This window comes from Ischnura elegans, chromosome 8, assembly GCF_921293095.1.
Source record: "Ischnura elegans chromosome 8, ioIscEleg1.1, whole genome shotgun sequence".
NCBI lineage: Eukaryota > Metazoa > Arthropoda > Insecta > Odonata > Coenagrionidae > Ischnura > Ischnura elegans.
Genome location: NC_060253.1, coordinates 61,675,619 through 61,692,446, shown reverse-complemented (window position 1 = coordinate 61,692,446; position 16,828 = coordinate 61,675,619). Strand labels below are relative to the sequence as shown.

The following is a 16,828-nucleotide window of genomic DNA, read 5'->3' as shown; positions in this document are numbered from 1 at the left end:
TTGCTTCCAAAATCGAAATACTGGTTTCTTATTAAACGCATGTTTAACAAGTGCACAGAACGGTATGTTATTTTTTAAAGATGATTTGTGTTGTGAGAGCCTGTTTCCTGGGTGGTGAAATGATTTTTGTATGAAGAAGTCTTCTCAAACGAGGTCACGGATTTTTTTCCAATATGGTTTATTGATTTAAGTTCTATACAAAAAATTTCGTACAGAATATTTTGATTCTTGTGAGCTATTTTTCAGACTATTTTCAACTTTCGTTATTTGTTCAGATACATTTTTATGCAAATAGTTCCACGGTATGAGGAATGGGTTGGTGTTGTATTTGATAGATCAGTTTCTTAAGTGAATTTTAAAGCATGTGGACATGAATAGTTTTTAGGGTACAGAATGGAAATAATTAGGTATTTCAGAAAGTGTTTTTTTTTCAGAATACCTTCGATTTTTTGTAGGATTTCATATTTATAAAACTGATAACATATTGACGGTTGATAATATATCATTGGGAACTGTGGATAATTATATCACAACATGATCAAAAACTCTCTGCTAAATTTAATAGTTTTTAGGTGGCAAGGAGCGAGTTAAATATGACTACAAGGATACAAAGAATTAATTAATAGAATTTTAATGGACTAGGATTTGAATTCGATTCTCCCAAGTTCTGTTCAGTTATATAATCAGTAAACAATGAAAGCATAACCGACGGTATGTCTAACCAAAAATCTGGTTATCTGTGAACGAACTCCAGTCGAGCCAAATGATTTTTTTATCAGCAAATATTTTCCTCAATTGCTTATATCTTTGCACGGGAAGGCGTGGCAGAGTTAAATCTCTTTCTTATCCAGATTTAAGCAAGTTGAATTAAACTAAATATTTTGATTGAAAACTCCCATCTCTTGCTAGAAACTACTGTTTTACCGGTGAATGTTTATAATACACTTCTCGGGTTTCCCACCGGTTGTGTAGTTTAACCTCTGACGTTTCGATGACGTAGATTGGCATCGTATTAAGGGTTAATTATTATTTAATTTCTTTACCCTGAAGACGAAGCAATGCTGCGACGTCGAAACTTTGGTAAAGTTTCAACTGTAAACCCAGTTGGAAGCCCAAGAAACTGTTTGAGAGACCATTTTCCGGATGCTTCGTCACGTAGGATTGGCAAAATTTATGTCCGCCTTCCTGAAGGATTCCTCAGGTTGAGAAACTTATGTCCAAGTCTCTGAAGTAGGTGACGATACTATTGTCTCTCAAGCATCCCTAACGCGAAGGGACACCTGGAGAATTTATTCTCATATTATGCTTCACAGTAGCCTGTGGCATACCTACCCGCGGACAGTTCATGAAAAGCACACAAAACTCACCGAACAAAAGGGAAAAAACATTGGGGGACAGAAATCTTTCGTGACTCATTCCACTCGACACGCAAAAGGAGCTGCTGGCGTCAATTTCGGAGAAACCAGCGTAGTTTGAAACGGTTTAGCCTGCGTAATACGCTCAGCTTTCCGCCGTCACGTCTGTTTTCCGGCGAAGAGAGGGCGGGAGAGGAGATTTGGAGGGAAAGCGTCTGCAGTGCACGCGGCGCCCTCGCGAGCCATTATCTGCGCCTCCGAATGTCCGGCGGATGTCGTCCCACGAGCGCTTGGCAGGAGGACGCTGATTGCAGAGAGTCGCGAGCACCATGGCAACCGGGACTCAGGCCGTCTCCTTGGCGCTCTGGCTGCTGCTCATCGTCTTGCCCGGTGAAGGATGTCCCCCGGCCAGGCCACTTCGACACTTCCAGCTGCAATCGGTTGGTGGAATGGAATTTGTGCTGTGGTGTTGCGGTGTTGTGTTTGTCGTCGTTCGGCGTGTTTGTGATCGTTCAATGTCGACACCGCGAGGATTGATGTGGAAAATGTTTATTTTTGCGAGTTCTTTCGAGTCTGACGTAGTTAAGTGTGCCGAAAAGTAAAATTTCGATTTTGGGATTGTGCCCTCCTTTTAATAAAATCAGAAGAACTAAGCGTGATGGGGTGGAATTTTTCCACATTGATGTAAATACTTCCAATTTTCCATGATTATAAACTTTTATTCCGACCTGGGTTTCGAAGTTGCGTCATCATTTTCAAGATAGAAAAAAAATAAACCTTTTTTTACCTTGAAGATGATGTAGTAACATGGAAACCTTATAGGTTGGAATAAAAGCATAAAATCTTGGATAATCGCAAGTGTTTATTTCACTATGAAACCTTCCGTCTAATTATTTTAAATCTTCCATTACAATGCATGGTGTGACCCGCGTATACACGGTGTTTCAGGAGGAATCTGTAATACTTAAGGAGGTGGTAGGGGAGACAATTTTAAGAATTGTTGGTCCTTTCAACATGGGCTCGCAACCAGTGGCGGATCCAGGACAGTGACAAATGGGGGCCTAAGTAGGGGTCATAGGCGAATCTAGGGGGCACAGGGGCACATGCCCCCCAGACCCTTAAAAAATATGCGAAATTTTTAATACGGTCCCATTATCATTGCGTTCGTTTTGTATAACGAGGTGTCCTTGTGCCGCCCCAGAACAAAATCTGGATACGGCCTTGCTTGTGCCCCCCCCAAAAAGAAATCCTGGATCCGCCCCTGTTAGGGGGTAAGCTCCCAGCAGTAGTGGGGGTCCGAACAAAATTGCCATTCTATCTAGTGTAAATTGGATAGCCAAAGGGGGCGTTATAGCCCCCTTAACCGCCCCACAGATCCGCCACTGATCGCAAACCCTTAGTTACTGAGTTATGGCAACGTAAATATTTTGTTGCATTCATTTTGCAGTTACCATGAAAACGCAGATTAACGTAGGTAATGTGCAGTGATTGAAGGAATTTGAAACTTGTAATGATTGTACTTGTTTCATGTTTTTTGGTCAAATTTTTCGATATTAATGCATAAACTTCTACTAACACAAACAACACACTACTCACACAGGATAAACAAATGCGCACGAAATTTTTTATAGTGTTAACTGGCCTTAAAGCTTTAACGCGCGCCAAGTAATAAGATTCCAGCTTGAAGACCCGGAAACTGTATACAACTCGCTGATCAAAAAGCCTTTTATTAGTGCGGATTCGGGAATGGTGCCCTAGTTCCTTTTACATCATCAGCTAGGCCGTCGGCGGTCAGCAATCCTGAGCGAAATATTGAAAATAACCGTTATCTAAAATAGGGTAAATTATTGGTTCTCTATAGCACAATGAAACAACCCTGATCATGTGGAGACGAAGGCAATTATACCAAGCAAGAGTTTCTCAGATGTTTCATTGTCGAGATAAAATTTCTTCTCACTCTAAATATACCTCGTGTAAAACAATATACAAACATTTGCTGTCGCTATAGTGAAAGAATGACCTACATAGGCGGATTTAGGGGGAGGCACGTGCCTCCATCCATACGCTTAAAAATAGACAAGATTTTTAACACGGTTATCATTAATTTCGTTTTATTTTGCGTATTACGGATCCTCAATCATTTAATATAATATTCATAACTTTCATATCAAAATAAAGGGAAAATTCCTACAGTAATTGTTGTATTTTGTTCTTAATGTTAAATACGAGAAGACCTATCAGACCCTTGTGCCCCCCCCAGAAAAATATCCTGGATCCGCCCCTGATGACCTACGAAAGTTTTTTCTGAGGGACATAAGCAGAATGTGCAAAACTAAGTGTACTAAATTTGTTCTGTTTATTTACATACTAAACAAAGGTTTATATCACACATAATCAACGCATGATGAAATAAGTTATTGTTTGATACATACTTTTAATGCGGAAATGTCGTGGTGTTTCTGAGTGTTTTCGTTTCTTTGTGTCCGTGATAAATCCACATCACCTATAAAATTTGAAGAATCAAGCGTAATGGAGAGGAGTTTTTCCATACTGAAATAATTCTGGCAATTTTCCACGATAATAAAATTCATTACGACCTAGGTTTCGATGATACTACATCATCCTCAAGGTGATGATGATGCGTTGAATCAAAATCCTTGTAAATTTCACATATGAGTGGGTGAGAAGCCAAGGGGTACAAGTGATTTTTTTCTACACAGAGTTAGGCACAGAAATTAGTTATAGAAAACAAACCATAGTATTAATTAGATGTTTAGTAGTGCATTTGATTTTCCCCTCGATGTCAGCACAGAACATAGACTCACTCGTATCCCTCGGCAACCAAGTTTTTGTGTATTTCTTCTAACAATTAACTTTACCTAACTCTGTTGAGAAAAAAATCACTTGTACCCTTTGGCTTCTCAACCACTCATGTATGATTTTAATGACGACCAGTTTCGTCGCCGCGCGACTTCGTGCATATACAGGATACAGGAAGAGTATGAGTAGGTGGGGGATAAAGGTTGACCTCACCAACCTTTATCCTTCCATTTTGTAATGTTGTGTGCCTCCCATTTGGTAACTTTTTATGACTTAATGACCCCCTTCCTAGATTCCCCACCTGACTAGCCTTCCACCTCTACTGACTCACAGCAGTATATAAGTTCTTCCAATATCCTCTAGTTGCACCTGACGATGTCCTACAGCGACTTAAATCGTCTTTATTAAAATCATTGATGTGAAATTTACAAGGGTTTTTGATTCAACATAAATTAATTTCACCGAGTCACGCCCCAAACTATCAATTCAATGATGATGTAGCATTGAACGTTGAAACTTAGGTCGTAATAGAAGGATTCAGTGCTTTCCCAGCAAATATACTTCGTGAAATGTTCTCGGGATCGCCACCGGGTCAGGAATTGCATATAGCAGTTATGCAGTCCCTGACCCGGTGGTGATCTCGAGAATAATTCACGAAAACAATGTCGTAATTAATTTTATAATAGTGGACAATTCCAAGTTCTCTTTTTTCAATATCTCGACAAGGAGCGGGTAATTTTTTTTCAATGATGCCTCCTCAATGGGCATCGATACAAGAGCGCGGATATTGCCCGCACAGTAACCAAAAGCTGAGGCCAACGTTGAAGCCTCTGCTTCCTGAGTTGATGTCAACAAGTTAAAACAAACGGGTTGGAGTGAGTGTGCGATAAGGTGGGATCGGGTCGGGCCTATTTGCGATTACATTGCCGGGGAAGGAGGAAGATAGGGATAAGCATTTTGGGTGCAACGTTTAGGGGGAAGAAATTCTGAACTACTATTACTATTCTATATTACTATATATACTTATCTTATATTACTAACTACTTACTACTGTCTAATTACTATACTGAACTATAGAAAAATTACAAATAAATTAAGACGTTTTTGTATCAGTTTTATTTTTTTCTATTTTTGCGTTGGGGGCCAGCAATCCTTGTGGGGGTTTGGGGGCAGTGAAACGGGGCCCTCCCCTGGGAAATTAAAAAAAAATAGATTCTGAAACGAGAATTTTAAAGTACCGTCTTAGGTTTAAACGTTTTGGAATTTCTTCAGGTTTCGTAATTTTTTCGAACAAATTATCAATTTAGTTGGAGGGGCTAGGATCCTCCCAAAACTCCGTCTATAGTTTTATGCTATCTATATTTCTTTCGGCAAAATTATTTTGATGCAAATTTATGCCTCACGGAAGCTGCAGATCCTTGGCCAATAAACCTTGTGTCTATTCACTATTGTTCATCCCGTTGTATTCTGACCCTCGGGGTCTGTCACGTCGTACAGTTTTAATCACACAGTCAATATCTACATCCCTTGAAAAAAAAAATGGCGCGCGGGCCAAGAGATTTAAATACTTGAGTTCGACCCAGCATTCATTAAACACGTATACTGGCATTAAAGCCCTTTATTGTTCGGGAGTAAAAGGAATTACTAAATCCAGAAGCACACGATAATTTTTCCGCTCCCCTATGAGATGTCTCCAAAGATAGCTTTTCAGGGGCCAGAGAATTGTCGAATTGTTTGGTTAGGTATTTGGAGGAGGCGACCGACAGCTGAGGTCATTCGCGCCATTACGGAAGGGTGGAGAGAAACCCGGCGTCGGCATTAGCCGGTTCTTAACGAAAGGCGCCAAGGAGACCACGCCTTAACGTCCAATCCGACGGACGGAGTGCCGCGCTTGAGATGTCCACCACACAACATTCAAGCAGGGATCGGGCAATCTCTGAAAATTTTCTACCACCGCCGGGATTTGAACCCGAGCCCACAGGGTATGAAGCTAACACTCGCTACCACACCAACCTGATCCCCGAATTGCCGAATTTTTGAATGCTGTGCGATACCTATATTTCCTTCGGCAAAAATATTTTAATGCAAATTTCTGCCCCATTTGAGCAGTAGCTCATAGTCCAATAACCCTTGTTTTCATTCACCACCGTTCATCCCGCTCTCCGCAGATCCTCGGGGGCTGGCACGTTGTACAGTTCTACTCGAGTGGCGAGGAGGGTTCGCAGCCGTACCGCTGCATGCGGGCCAACCTCTCGCTGTCCGCCTCCGCTCCTCCCAGGCTACAGATGATCTTCTCGTACGTTTATGCCGATGACCCCAAGAGGGAAACTCTCCTCGGGAACCTCACGTGGGACATCCCCGAGCAGGGAAACCCGGCGCACTGGGTACACACCGAGGATCCTTGTGAGTGAGAAAGGAAAAAATTAAATTATTAAAATTTGTTGAAATGTGGTTATTGTAGTTTTAAAGCCTTATTTCATATATGTCATTTGACATATAATTACAAGTGATACTTCAAATCAAGATTAGATAACCTTGAATTCTACCTCTAACCTCAGATTGAACCCAACATCATATACATACTGGGTGTCCCATTTATCTTGACCACCCGAAATAACTTTTTGTCCAGATGCAAATTCAAAAATGTGTCAAGCAAATGTTCATTAGCCGTCAGGGGGACATTAATCAGCATGATTGCTTCCTTGTAGCTTTGCTATTTACAAAGATATGAACAGGAGGAGTTATAGGAGAGGAAATGAATTGCCGAATAAAAAATATAGGGTGCCATTTAAAAAAGACATACCGCTGTTCATATATTTGTAAATAACAAAGCTACAAGGAAGGCAATCTTGCTGATTAATGTCCTCCTGACGGCTAATGAACATTTGCTTGATACATTTTTGAAATTGCATCTGGACAAAAAGTTATTTCGGGTGGTCAAGAGAAATGGGACACCCTGTTTATTATTACAGAAAGGTCTTTTTCTGTGATTTCGTACATGCTCCGTTAATGCTGCTCCTAGAGTTATTAATGAGGTTTCATTTTAAATGTTGAATCACGGACTTCTGACGAAAAATACAATCTCATTCTCAAATTTACTCATCAATTTGACTTAAAAGTTTCGATTTTTCCATGTCGATTATTCGCTCTAGGTACATCGAATCCACACTTTTTGTATTCTAAATTAAAAAAAAGGTTTAAAAATCCGTCTGTGTCAAAGAAACAACTCATAACCAAATAGTTACAGACGACATTTTTACTTATAATATTGTCTTTAAAGAAGATTTGTAAATTGCGTACCATTATTCAGTTGCAGGCGTCATGATTGCTCTTACTGGTACCGAACTCTGTTGCCTGTATTGTATTCATGTCTGTTGTATATTTTTGCAAGAAAACATGTATAAAGAAAGTACTCTATGATGCACCTTCTTCTCCATTTATAACCCAATTACACCGTTCCCTTAACATGCTTTTTCCCTGATAGCATGAAAGTGCGGGTTACCTCATTGTGATTTATTCGGGAGAGTTGTAAATTGGGTTATTTGGTTCAAACTTCATTTTTTAGTCGTATGGCATTCAAATTAATATATAAATATATAGCCTCCCCTAGCCTCTCTCTGGATATGCCAATGAGTTTTAATATACCAAAATCGTGTAAAATAGACCCTAAGTTTAGAGATAATTAGTATTTCAATTCGTTAAAGAGGGTTAATGTATCGCAAAATATAACTAAATACTTTTGTGCATAGTGGTAACCAGTGGCGGATCCAGGATAGGGACAAGGGGGGGCTAACTGAAAGTAATCTCCCAGCAGTAGTGGGGGTCCGAAGAAAATGTCCATTCTATCTGGTGTAAATTGGAATCCAAAGGGGAGGGGGCTATTGTCCCCTACAGTCCCCCCCCCCCCAATAGATCCGCTACTGGTAGCGACCACCAAAAATTTCGATTTCATCTAGTGTGTTTTTTTTTTTAGAGAATTACGGGGGTCTATTGGAAATATTTAGGGAAATACGAACTTTTTCCCGCTACTTTTTGTTCTCTTGCTATAGCCGCTCCACCCGATAGATCCGCCACTCTCAGAAAATAAAATTGCGCTCGAGCTGGCGTTAAGTAGCACACGATGCAAGATGAGTGTGTGGGCACATGTGTGGTAATTGCTCATGAAGTTGTTGTGGTGTTTACCCGGCAGATGACGGCATCTACGACACGTACGTGCTGGACGCCGACCCGTCTTCGTGGGCGCTTCTGCTTCATTGTGCCAGGAACCCCAAGAGGAATGTCAACGAGGAGGAGATGATCCGCATACAGCATTCCCCTCTGCACAACGTGGTCGGCACAGGTTGGTTGGTCAAAGATAATGAAATTCATGGGCCATGCCTTGTAGAGTTCATTCGTAGTCCTCACCTTCCTTGTGGAACTCCCAATGCGGCATCGACTCTCCCTGAGGTGACGCCATCCAATACACTATTATATTCTTATATTAATTTTACTCTTTGTATTCTTTGGCTGGATAGCCCGCATCACTCATGCTCAACCAGTCGTATTTCGGCCTTATTCGTGACCTTCGGTCACGTAAACAGTAGATGCGTGATTAACAGTAGATTTCGTGAGCTAGGGCCAGTAGCGGATATAGAAAAAACTCTAGGGGAAGGGGCGCAATAGATATTTTGAGCTACCTATACTTTTATCATATTAAAAAATAATTTAGTCACATGCAATGTTTAAGAAAGTTTTATTTAAACTGATTATACACATATGAAAGACAATGCCATCTTATGATGCATAAAAGTTACAATTGTGGTTCTGCAATCCAGGATTTTTTCTGGGGGGGCACAATGGTCTGACAGGCAAACGGTCCTCTCATATTTGGGATTAAAGCAACATACAGCAATTACTGGACGAAACATACTTTTTATTTAATTATAAAAGCTATTAATGCTAAAATATTAATAAGTTACATACATAATGACGACAGATTTCTTTTATGTTTCCTGTAGACAGCTCATATTTTTTTTATTAACTCGCGATTTGCGGACAAATCAGTTCGGATTATTTTTATCTTTACATGACATGCTCCCTGTTGCCTTCATGATTGTCTTACTTTCGCGTCATACCTCCTCGGTTCGCAACCTTCTTTTTTTATTTCACAAGAGATATAACTTTTTATACCTGAATTTACGTGCGAAAGAAAAGTTTTCAAGTACCTACCCTCTACATTTAACTCAATTGTTGATTACACAAAAGATAACAAACTTAATGATAACGGGACCGAGTTTAAAATTTTGTCCATGTTCTAAGCGTCCGGGGGGAGCACTCACCCCGTGCCCTATCCCTTAATCCGCATATATATGCAATGTTCGGCAATGCGGGCGGCCGTACGTGGGAAAGGGGAACGCCTCCAATATTTATCCGCCACTGGCTAGGGCCAACTATTGGTCCCAGAATCAGATTTTTTCATGAGGAGTCATGGTTAGCTTGCTCCAGGTCCTCAACGTCACGCACCTCGTGAGTCTCGCTGCGCATGCGCGGCCCGCTACAAGTTGCTCAAAACTGGCAGAGGTGATTATATAAACAGCTCGACTTCGACAGCCCGAGTTGATGTTGATAACTACTGCCTTCGATGGTTAAGTGACTAATTTGTTTTAGCCTGAATCACTCGATCATTCTCTCCGTCCCTCATGTCAGAGTAATAGCCCGCGCGCACAGTGCGCACTTTAGCTAAATGAATTCATTCCTCTATCCATTTTTACTGACTGTGAAAGTGAAACTGTTTTAGTGAAAGTTAATGGTAATCGATGATAACAAACCGTTTAACAATTTTATAAATTTTTGTTGCCATTGAATTACTACTAAAGGTGTGACATTAGTTTAAACATGCTGAATTTCGAAAAAAATTCAAAGCGGGCAATTTGCGCCAAATTTGTTAAACTTTGAGGCTGTGTATTTTATATAAAAAATTAGCCTATGAAAAATATTTTGCGTCAAAAAATGCACTAATGTGTTGGCAACAACTGTGCAAAGTTTCAACTTCCATACTCAAAAAAACCATTTTCGAGGTTTTGTCCAGCTTTTTTAGATTTCAGCCCACTGTGCGGCGATAGGAACAAAAATAATGATCGATCCACCCATCATTTTCACATTCACGCGGTCCAGTGGCGTAGCCAGGGGGGAGATCCGGGGGGGGGGGTCCGGACCTCTCCGCCCCCGAAATCTAAGAACACAATTACCTGCTTCATGAAAGAAGATAAAACATTATACTACACCATCAATTGAATTGTAACGAAAAACATGAACATAAAAGCGCACAAAAAATCGGTTACGTTCTAGTTTGGCATGTATTTACCTCTTCTTCACAAGGCAGTTCGATTTTTGTCCAGCCGCTCATCCGTGGCAATGAAGAATTGTTAGAACCAGTTAGACGCAGTGGGCTTTCACTGACACGCTTGGCAGTATCCTGCAGAACAACCTTTGCCTTAAATAATGTTAAAAGTTTCTTCAAAGTTTGGAATCTAATGATTTTTTTAAATATGTACAAATTACAATCGAACCATTACCTATTATTATTAAAAGAGAATAAATTATAAAATATGATTTTAATTTATGTATTTTAAGCGTTTTAATTTGTCGCGACCGAGAAGGATATTGTAGTATATTATTATATGAATCGGAGGCTGCGGTCCACTTGCTGAACTTTAATTTTGACCGCATGTTTTTATCTGATGCCATACGTTATAAAAATTCATATATATGTTCCAGCACATTTCAATTTTTATATAAATAGATATATGCTCTAGTGTGGAAGCGTTTTGTTTCTGACAAGGGTCCTCTGTTGTATGAAAGAAACTATTGTCCTCCAGCGTTTAAAAAATTCGAAACAAAATGTCGCCCGAACAGGGACTTGAACCCTGGACCCTCAGATTAAAAGTCTGATGCTCTACCGACTGAGCTACCCGGGCTCTTTGGAAATGCAGAGGTTTGGCAATATAAATAGCAACAATGTACTGCGCTGTGTACCCCTCCCCTCAGGACTTCGTCTGTCCCGTTACTTTCCCCTTACTTTGCGCAAGGATCGGTGCGTAGTGGTTCCTAAGCGTAGAAAGGCTAGACTTAAGATTTTTTCGATATTCTGCGAGAAAATTACAAATAATGGATTCAGATCCTATGCAGCATGATCCTCAATATATCTACTATCTTAGTATTATGTCGATGGAGTTCATGGAGCTCGCAAACATTATTCAATGCTAGCCGCTTGAAATCAGTCAATTTTAGGTGACGCTGACCTGAGTAAAGGACAAATTTGTTGTGGTATGTGTAGTCAAAAATGTCATGATATATGAATGTAGACTTTGCTACGATACACGTGCGCCATTTATTTAATTGCATTTGTCAATTGGCTGGTTGGAGTGAGTTTTTGACTCACCGGTACAGCCCAAAATTTGCGGCTTCGGCGCAGTGATTATGTGAGTATTGGCTTGCCATTTACGATTTTTTCATATTTCTGAAACTTAATGTATTTTTATTCGTATATTGGATGTGCACATGCAATATTATTTTTAGAACCCATTTTCTCCCCCAATTATTCCAAAGTGTTATAAGAACATTGCACAATACAACATGACCAGTAACGTCATGGTAAAATTAGCAGTTCCGGAACGCACTTTCATAAGCTTGTTTTGCAAGTGAAATATTACTCTGTTTTTTTACAAGTTCTTTTTTTTTACATTTTATTAGAAAACACTTGTTTAACGAATGTATAAATTAGGAATTTGGAGTCATCAAAATTGATAGAGGTGTTGCGTTTTATTTTATTCCCAAACCCCCGAATACAGCTCTTGTTGGCCATTTTATATCGAGGTATTCAACAAATTTTACTATTAAATGTACACGAATAACCATGCCCTGGATTGAGGACACATACCCTGGTGGGACTCAAACCCGCGACCTCTATTGTATCTTTTGTTAATCGTGACACCACTGGGGACCGCATTCAGAAACCCTACCCGTTGTTGTTTATGCGTGAATTATTGGCTATGAATACGTCCCTTTCAGGCTATCGGGTATAAATATGGAATGAATACATATGAGTAAGGAGTAATTTAACCATCGGTAACTGTTACATTTAAGGTAAACTTTATTCGTAACGCCAAATTCTGTGGGCTGCAGATCTTTTCACACTCCCTACCACTGCTACTATAAAACTTAAATAATGACCATTAATCCTGATAGTATTTAATTTCATGCGTTATTTTTTCAATCATTCATGTTCAGGAAAAATGGCGAAATAGTCCAATATTTTATATTCATATAAAATACGAATATAGACGTCATCTATCCACGAAAAAGGCCCACAAAACGGTATGTGGATAGTTACCCATCTTCAATGAGGTAATTTGAATACTTAGAATTTTAAGTGTATTTCATATATGATTTTTTGTTGTTATTTAAAGATAATTTGTTAGTGTATGTATTTTTCCTTATGAGGACAAATGAAGGGATTGCAGTGTTTTTTCGTCATTATTCAACCAACATCCGTTTCTTTATTGTCTTTACCCTGTTTCTTGTTTACATAAAAAATTATTTACGACTATATGTTTTGGGGTAATCGAATCTCATCTTAAATCGACTACTAAGCAGTGCGAAGAATATAACAAGCGATGTGATGAAATTTTATTTATGGCGACCCGATATGCTGACACTCGTGGAAAGACGTTGCGCTAAGCGCCCAGTCACGGAGCTGAGGTGCTGTCAAAGGTAAATTGGAATAAATGCGCACATGAACGTGATATTATGCACATATATATACACAGTGTATATATCTGTGATATTATGTTAAGGGCTATTTATCGAAGCTTTCATCGATTCTTTTGTTCACATGTTGTTGGCTTAGCGTATTTATCCTGCTGTGGTAGATTCCGTTATCTGAATCCACTAGCTAATAGGGGCAGCCGCTTATTTGGGACATATCTCCCAGAACCGATCCCAATTGTGGAATAATCTTTTTAAATTGCGGAAGCATCATATTTTTATCCGGTTTATTTGTGCAAAAAGCCGTTTAAATCGGCCTAGCATCGGTGTAATTTGCACAAAATTACTTGAAGGTATACTATTTTTTAAATCCTAGAAACCGTTTTGTGCATTCTCTCCCTCTCTCTCCATGGAACTAATTCGGAGCACATATCCTCTTTCATAATCTGTCTTGCCGTTGCTTAAGTTATAAACACTCGTTCGTAAACATGGAGGCTAAGACCAGTGGCGTAAGTATGGGGAGGGGGGGAGAGGGGGATGAGGGGATAGATCCCCCGAAAGCCTCCCGCCTCCAGGGTAGGGATAGAATAGAACAGATATTTATTCATGCTCTGGGTATACCCCTGGAGCAAAACACAATTTACAATAAATTGGCTCAAAAGCACAAAGTTCATGAAAATATCAAGTCATAACAATAAAGTTGTTTGGTACACAAATAATAGAGAAATGACACGTAAACAAGGATTGAAATTAGACAACACTCGGAATATGTTGGCTATATTTTATGTAGGAGTTATTTTCGGATCGGGAAGGAAGGGCATTGGATGGAAGAATCTCAGCGCCATATCGTAACGCCAATCATAAGGGCGACGTGGGCTACCATTAGCGAAACCAAGGTTTGCTGTTCCTTCAGAAAGGGAAGATTACTTGGTAATTAAGAATATTCCGCAGATTTTTCTGTTCATATGGATGGTAGATATAGATTCACAGTTGGAAAACTCTTGTGAAGTGCCTCTTAGCCGCAATAGTCTTAGTGGCGTAACCAGGAATTTAGTCCGGGGTCCAAAACCAGAAGAAAACTTTTGAAAAACTGGGTTCTAAGTAGAAGGTTTTAAACTAATTTTCATAAATACTCTACACTCTTAGTAATATAAACTCTATGCTAATTTTAACACTTTTCACTGTCGAAAAACTCTCAAATAAATCTTTTGTAAATTCATGATTATATTCATGATGAATCAATATTTTGTTTTCTTTTATGATGAAGAAAAGTCATGGTGTTTTTATATAATGGGGGCGGGGAGAGAGCCGGGCCCCCGGACGCCCCTCTTGCCATGGGCGCAGCCAAAAATTTAGGCTAGGGGGGGGCTTTAAGAGCAACTAATACTTTGGGGTGTTGGGGTATTGCATACCCGCCAGGGTAAGTGGGAGTTGCGGGGGCCCTCCTCCAGAAATTTTTTAAGATTAATGGTTCCAAATCGCGAGTTTTACGGCTTTCTGAGGGATATTTGATTAATCCTAAGACTTTTATATAAGTAATACTAATCCATTAAGTGAAATGGATTAAATTAAAAAATTTCTCTGAGCTCTGGGGGGGTTTTTAACCCCCCCCCCCCCCCCCCCCCCCCCTCGATACGCCACTGCCTCTTGCAACGCCACTATTTAGACTAATTTTTTTTCATCATTCGCAGGATATGGAGGCTGGCGCGGGCAGGTGAGGGCCCGAAGATTCCTGTCGGCTTTCATCCTTAGTCGCCAAAGAAACCTCAGCCCCGGTCCGTTGGCGTTCCTGAGGGACAAGTTGCCCACTTACGGCGTCGACCTCGAGTACGTGAGCAACGTGGAGCAGAAGGGATGTCGGTCCGGAGGGAAGAACCAGGGCGACACGATGGCTTACCAGGTGGTGTACGAGGAGTCGCCGGAGGAGAGGAGGGTGCGGGAGGAGAGGCGGAAGACGAGGGAGGAAGAGGACAAGGAGGACAGGGAAATGGAGGAGGAGGACGAGCGGGAAGAGGAAGAGGGAAAACCGGCAGAAGTCGTGGACCCAGCCGATAGGATCGACAATGATGATGACGGCGACGACGAGCCGTAGAACTTTTACTTTACCATGTTCTCGCCTAGATGACACAAAACTCAAAACAATGGTATCACGGGCGTACCCAGCGGGGAGCAGGAGGCGGCAGGAATTTTCTTTTGAAGAGAAATGATAATAAATATAAGACAGAGAATTGAAATACAAATCTTTATTTTTTAAAGCAAGTGATTGGGAATAAATCGCTGTGATAACTTTCTTAAAATTTTGGTTTCATTAACCTTTTCTGTGCTAAAATGTTACACTTAAAACTTGAACGACCACGACTTGTCCCCCTCCTCCCCTCTAGTTATGATCCTGGGTACGCCCTTGAATGGTATAATTCTGGTGAAATCTTATCGGGTGAGTTGCTTATAGGCCGACATTTCGATAGTTATTATCAGTCAGCCATTCTCTCTTTGTTTTAAAATTAGAAGAAACAAAAATTGGTGCCCTCTTTTCGTGAGTTGATGACGTCATTAGAGCCCCGATTCATTGTTAGTTCATAAAGAACCGCTCATTGAGAGATGAAATCGATCACAAGAGTGGAGAGCGTAACGATACTAGGACGCCGATTTTTCTGCGCGAATGGCATAAAAATTGGTAATCATTATGGTTATTTAAGCTATACCCTGAGGACGATGGCCGGGGTAGCTATCGAAATATTAGCCTACAAGCAACTCACCCGGTGGAAAAACCGAGAAGATTTCACCAGTATCATACGTCGGGAAACAAGAAAGTCATATACAGTCGTATAATTCGTCGTCTCGAGTGTGAATTCATGGAATCGACTTTGCATAATGAAATGTAAAAAAATTGTGATTCCACGTAAATTAAATACTGTACGACCTAAGTTTCGACGCGGCTCGTCATCATGTGGTGATGATTTGATACCAGATTATGACCCGCGACGTCGAAAACCAGGTCGTACAGTATTAAATTTATGTGTGATTACCAAGTTTTTTTTAGATTTCATTATACTAAGTCAAAACAATTGAATTAAGCCTGGTTCACAGCAGCTTAATTCAGCGTAACTTCACTTGTTGTGAACCCAGACTAATTAATGACATATCCTTTCTACTCCTTGAACACAAACCGCACAGCGGTCATGAAATCGTTTTTTTTCGGGTTTGTGATCATTTATATGACCCTCGATACGGAATCCGCAGCCAGAAAAACTTTTCTGCGAGGGATTCACCTGAGGAGGGAGTAAATTTTGGGGGGGGGTGTAAGTTGAAGGGTGTGGGCTTGATACTGTATCGCCCAGATATTTCTGGGAGGAGTTGAGCCCATAGACCTCTCCCGCTCGCACGTGATATTTTACTCATGAACTTTCACATCGAATGGAATCTACTGATACCTTAATCATGACAAAATATTCTATCCAGCTACTCCAAATTTCACGAGTGTAATTGCAAAGGACGCACAAGAGAGACGGAAAGTAGCTAAAAACTTCCTAAAGAAGGAAGTTATTTATTTTTCCAGTTTTTGTGAAACTAACAGCCATTACTGCAGATAATGTTTTATAAATAAAATTTTACTTGTACAATTGTATTTATTTACAACGGATTCAATGATTCTAATCCTCCAGCAACCTACTCGTGTCATTCCCTTACATTTTCCAAAAGCTTCCTATCCTCTCTGATCATGCAAGGAAATTTCTCTGTTTTCCTCTTCGTTAATTTTACCTCTTCGATTCACCTTCAATTGTATTATATAATTTAAGAGAAATCCTTTACTTTCCTGTACCCATTAAGTACGCTAATCCTACAAAATATAAACCTAAGAATGAAAGAAAACGCCGATGAGGTGTCCATAAGAAAATTTACGTCGAGTC

The 16,828-nt window shown here is 40.2% G+C and overlaps 1 protein-coding gene and 1 non-coding gene across 2 annotated transcripts; one reads left to right on the top strand and one right to left on the bottom strand.

Moving 5' to 3' along the window:
- Positions 1–1,031: 1,031 nt before the first annotated feature.
- On the top strand, positions 1,032–16,545 carry LOC124163931. Its single transcript, XM_046541045.1, has 4 exons — positions 1,032–1,795; positions 6,344–6,578; positions 8,365–8,514; positions 14,612–16,545. The coding sequence occupies exons 1-4, from the start codon at positions 1,685–1,687 to the stop codon at positions 15,010–15,012; spliced, it is 897 nt and encodes a 298-aa protein (XP_046397001.1). The 5' UTR covers positions 1,032–1,684; the 3' UTR covers positions 15,013–16,545.
- Positions 11,059–11,131, bottom strand: Trnak-uuu. Its single transcript has one exon. It is a non-coding gene; the product is annotated as a tRNA-Lys (tRNA).
- Positions 16,546–16,828: the final 283 nt, after the last annotated feature.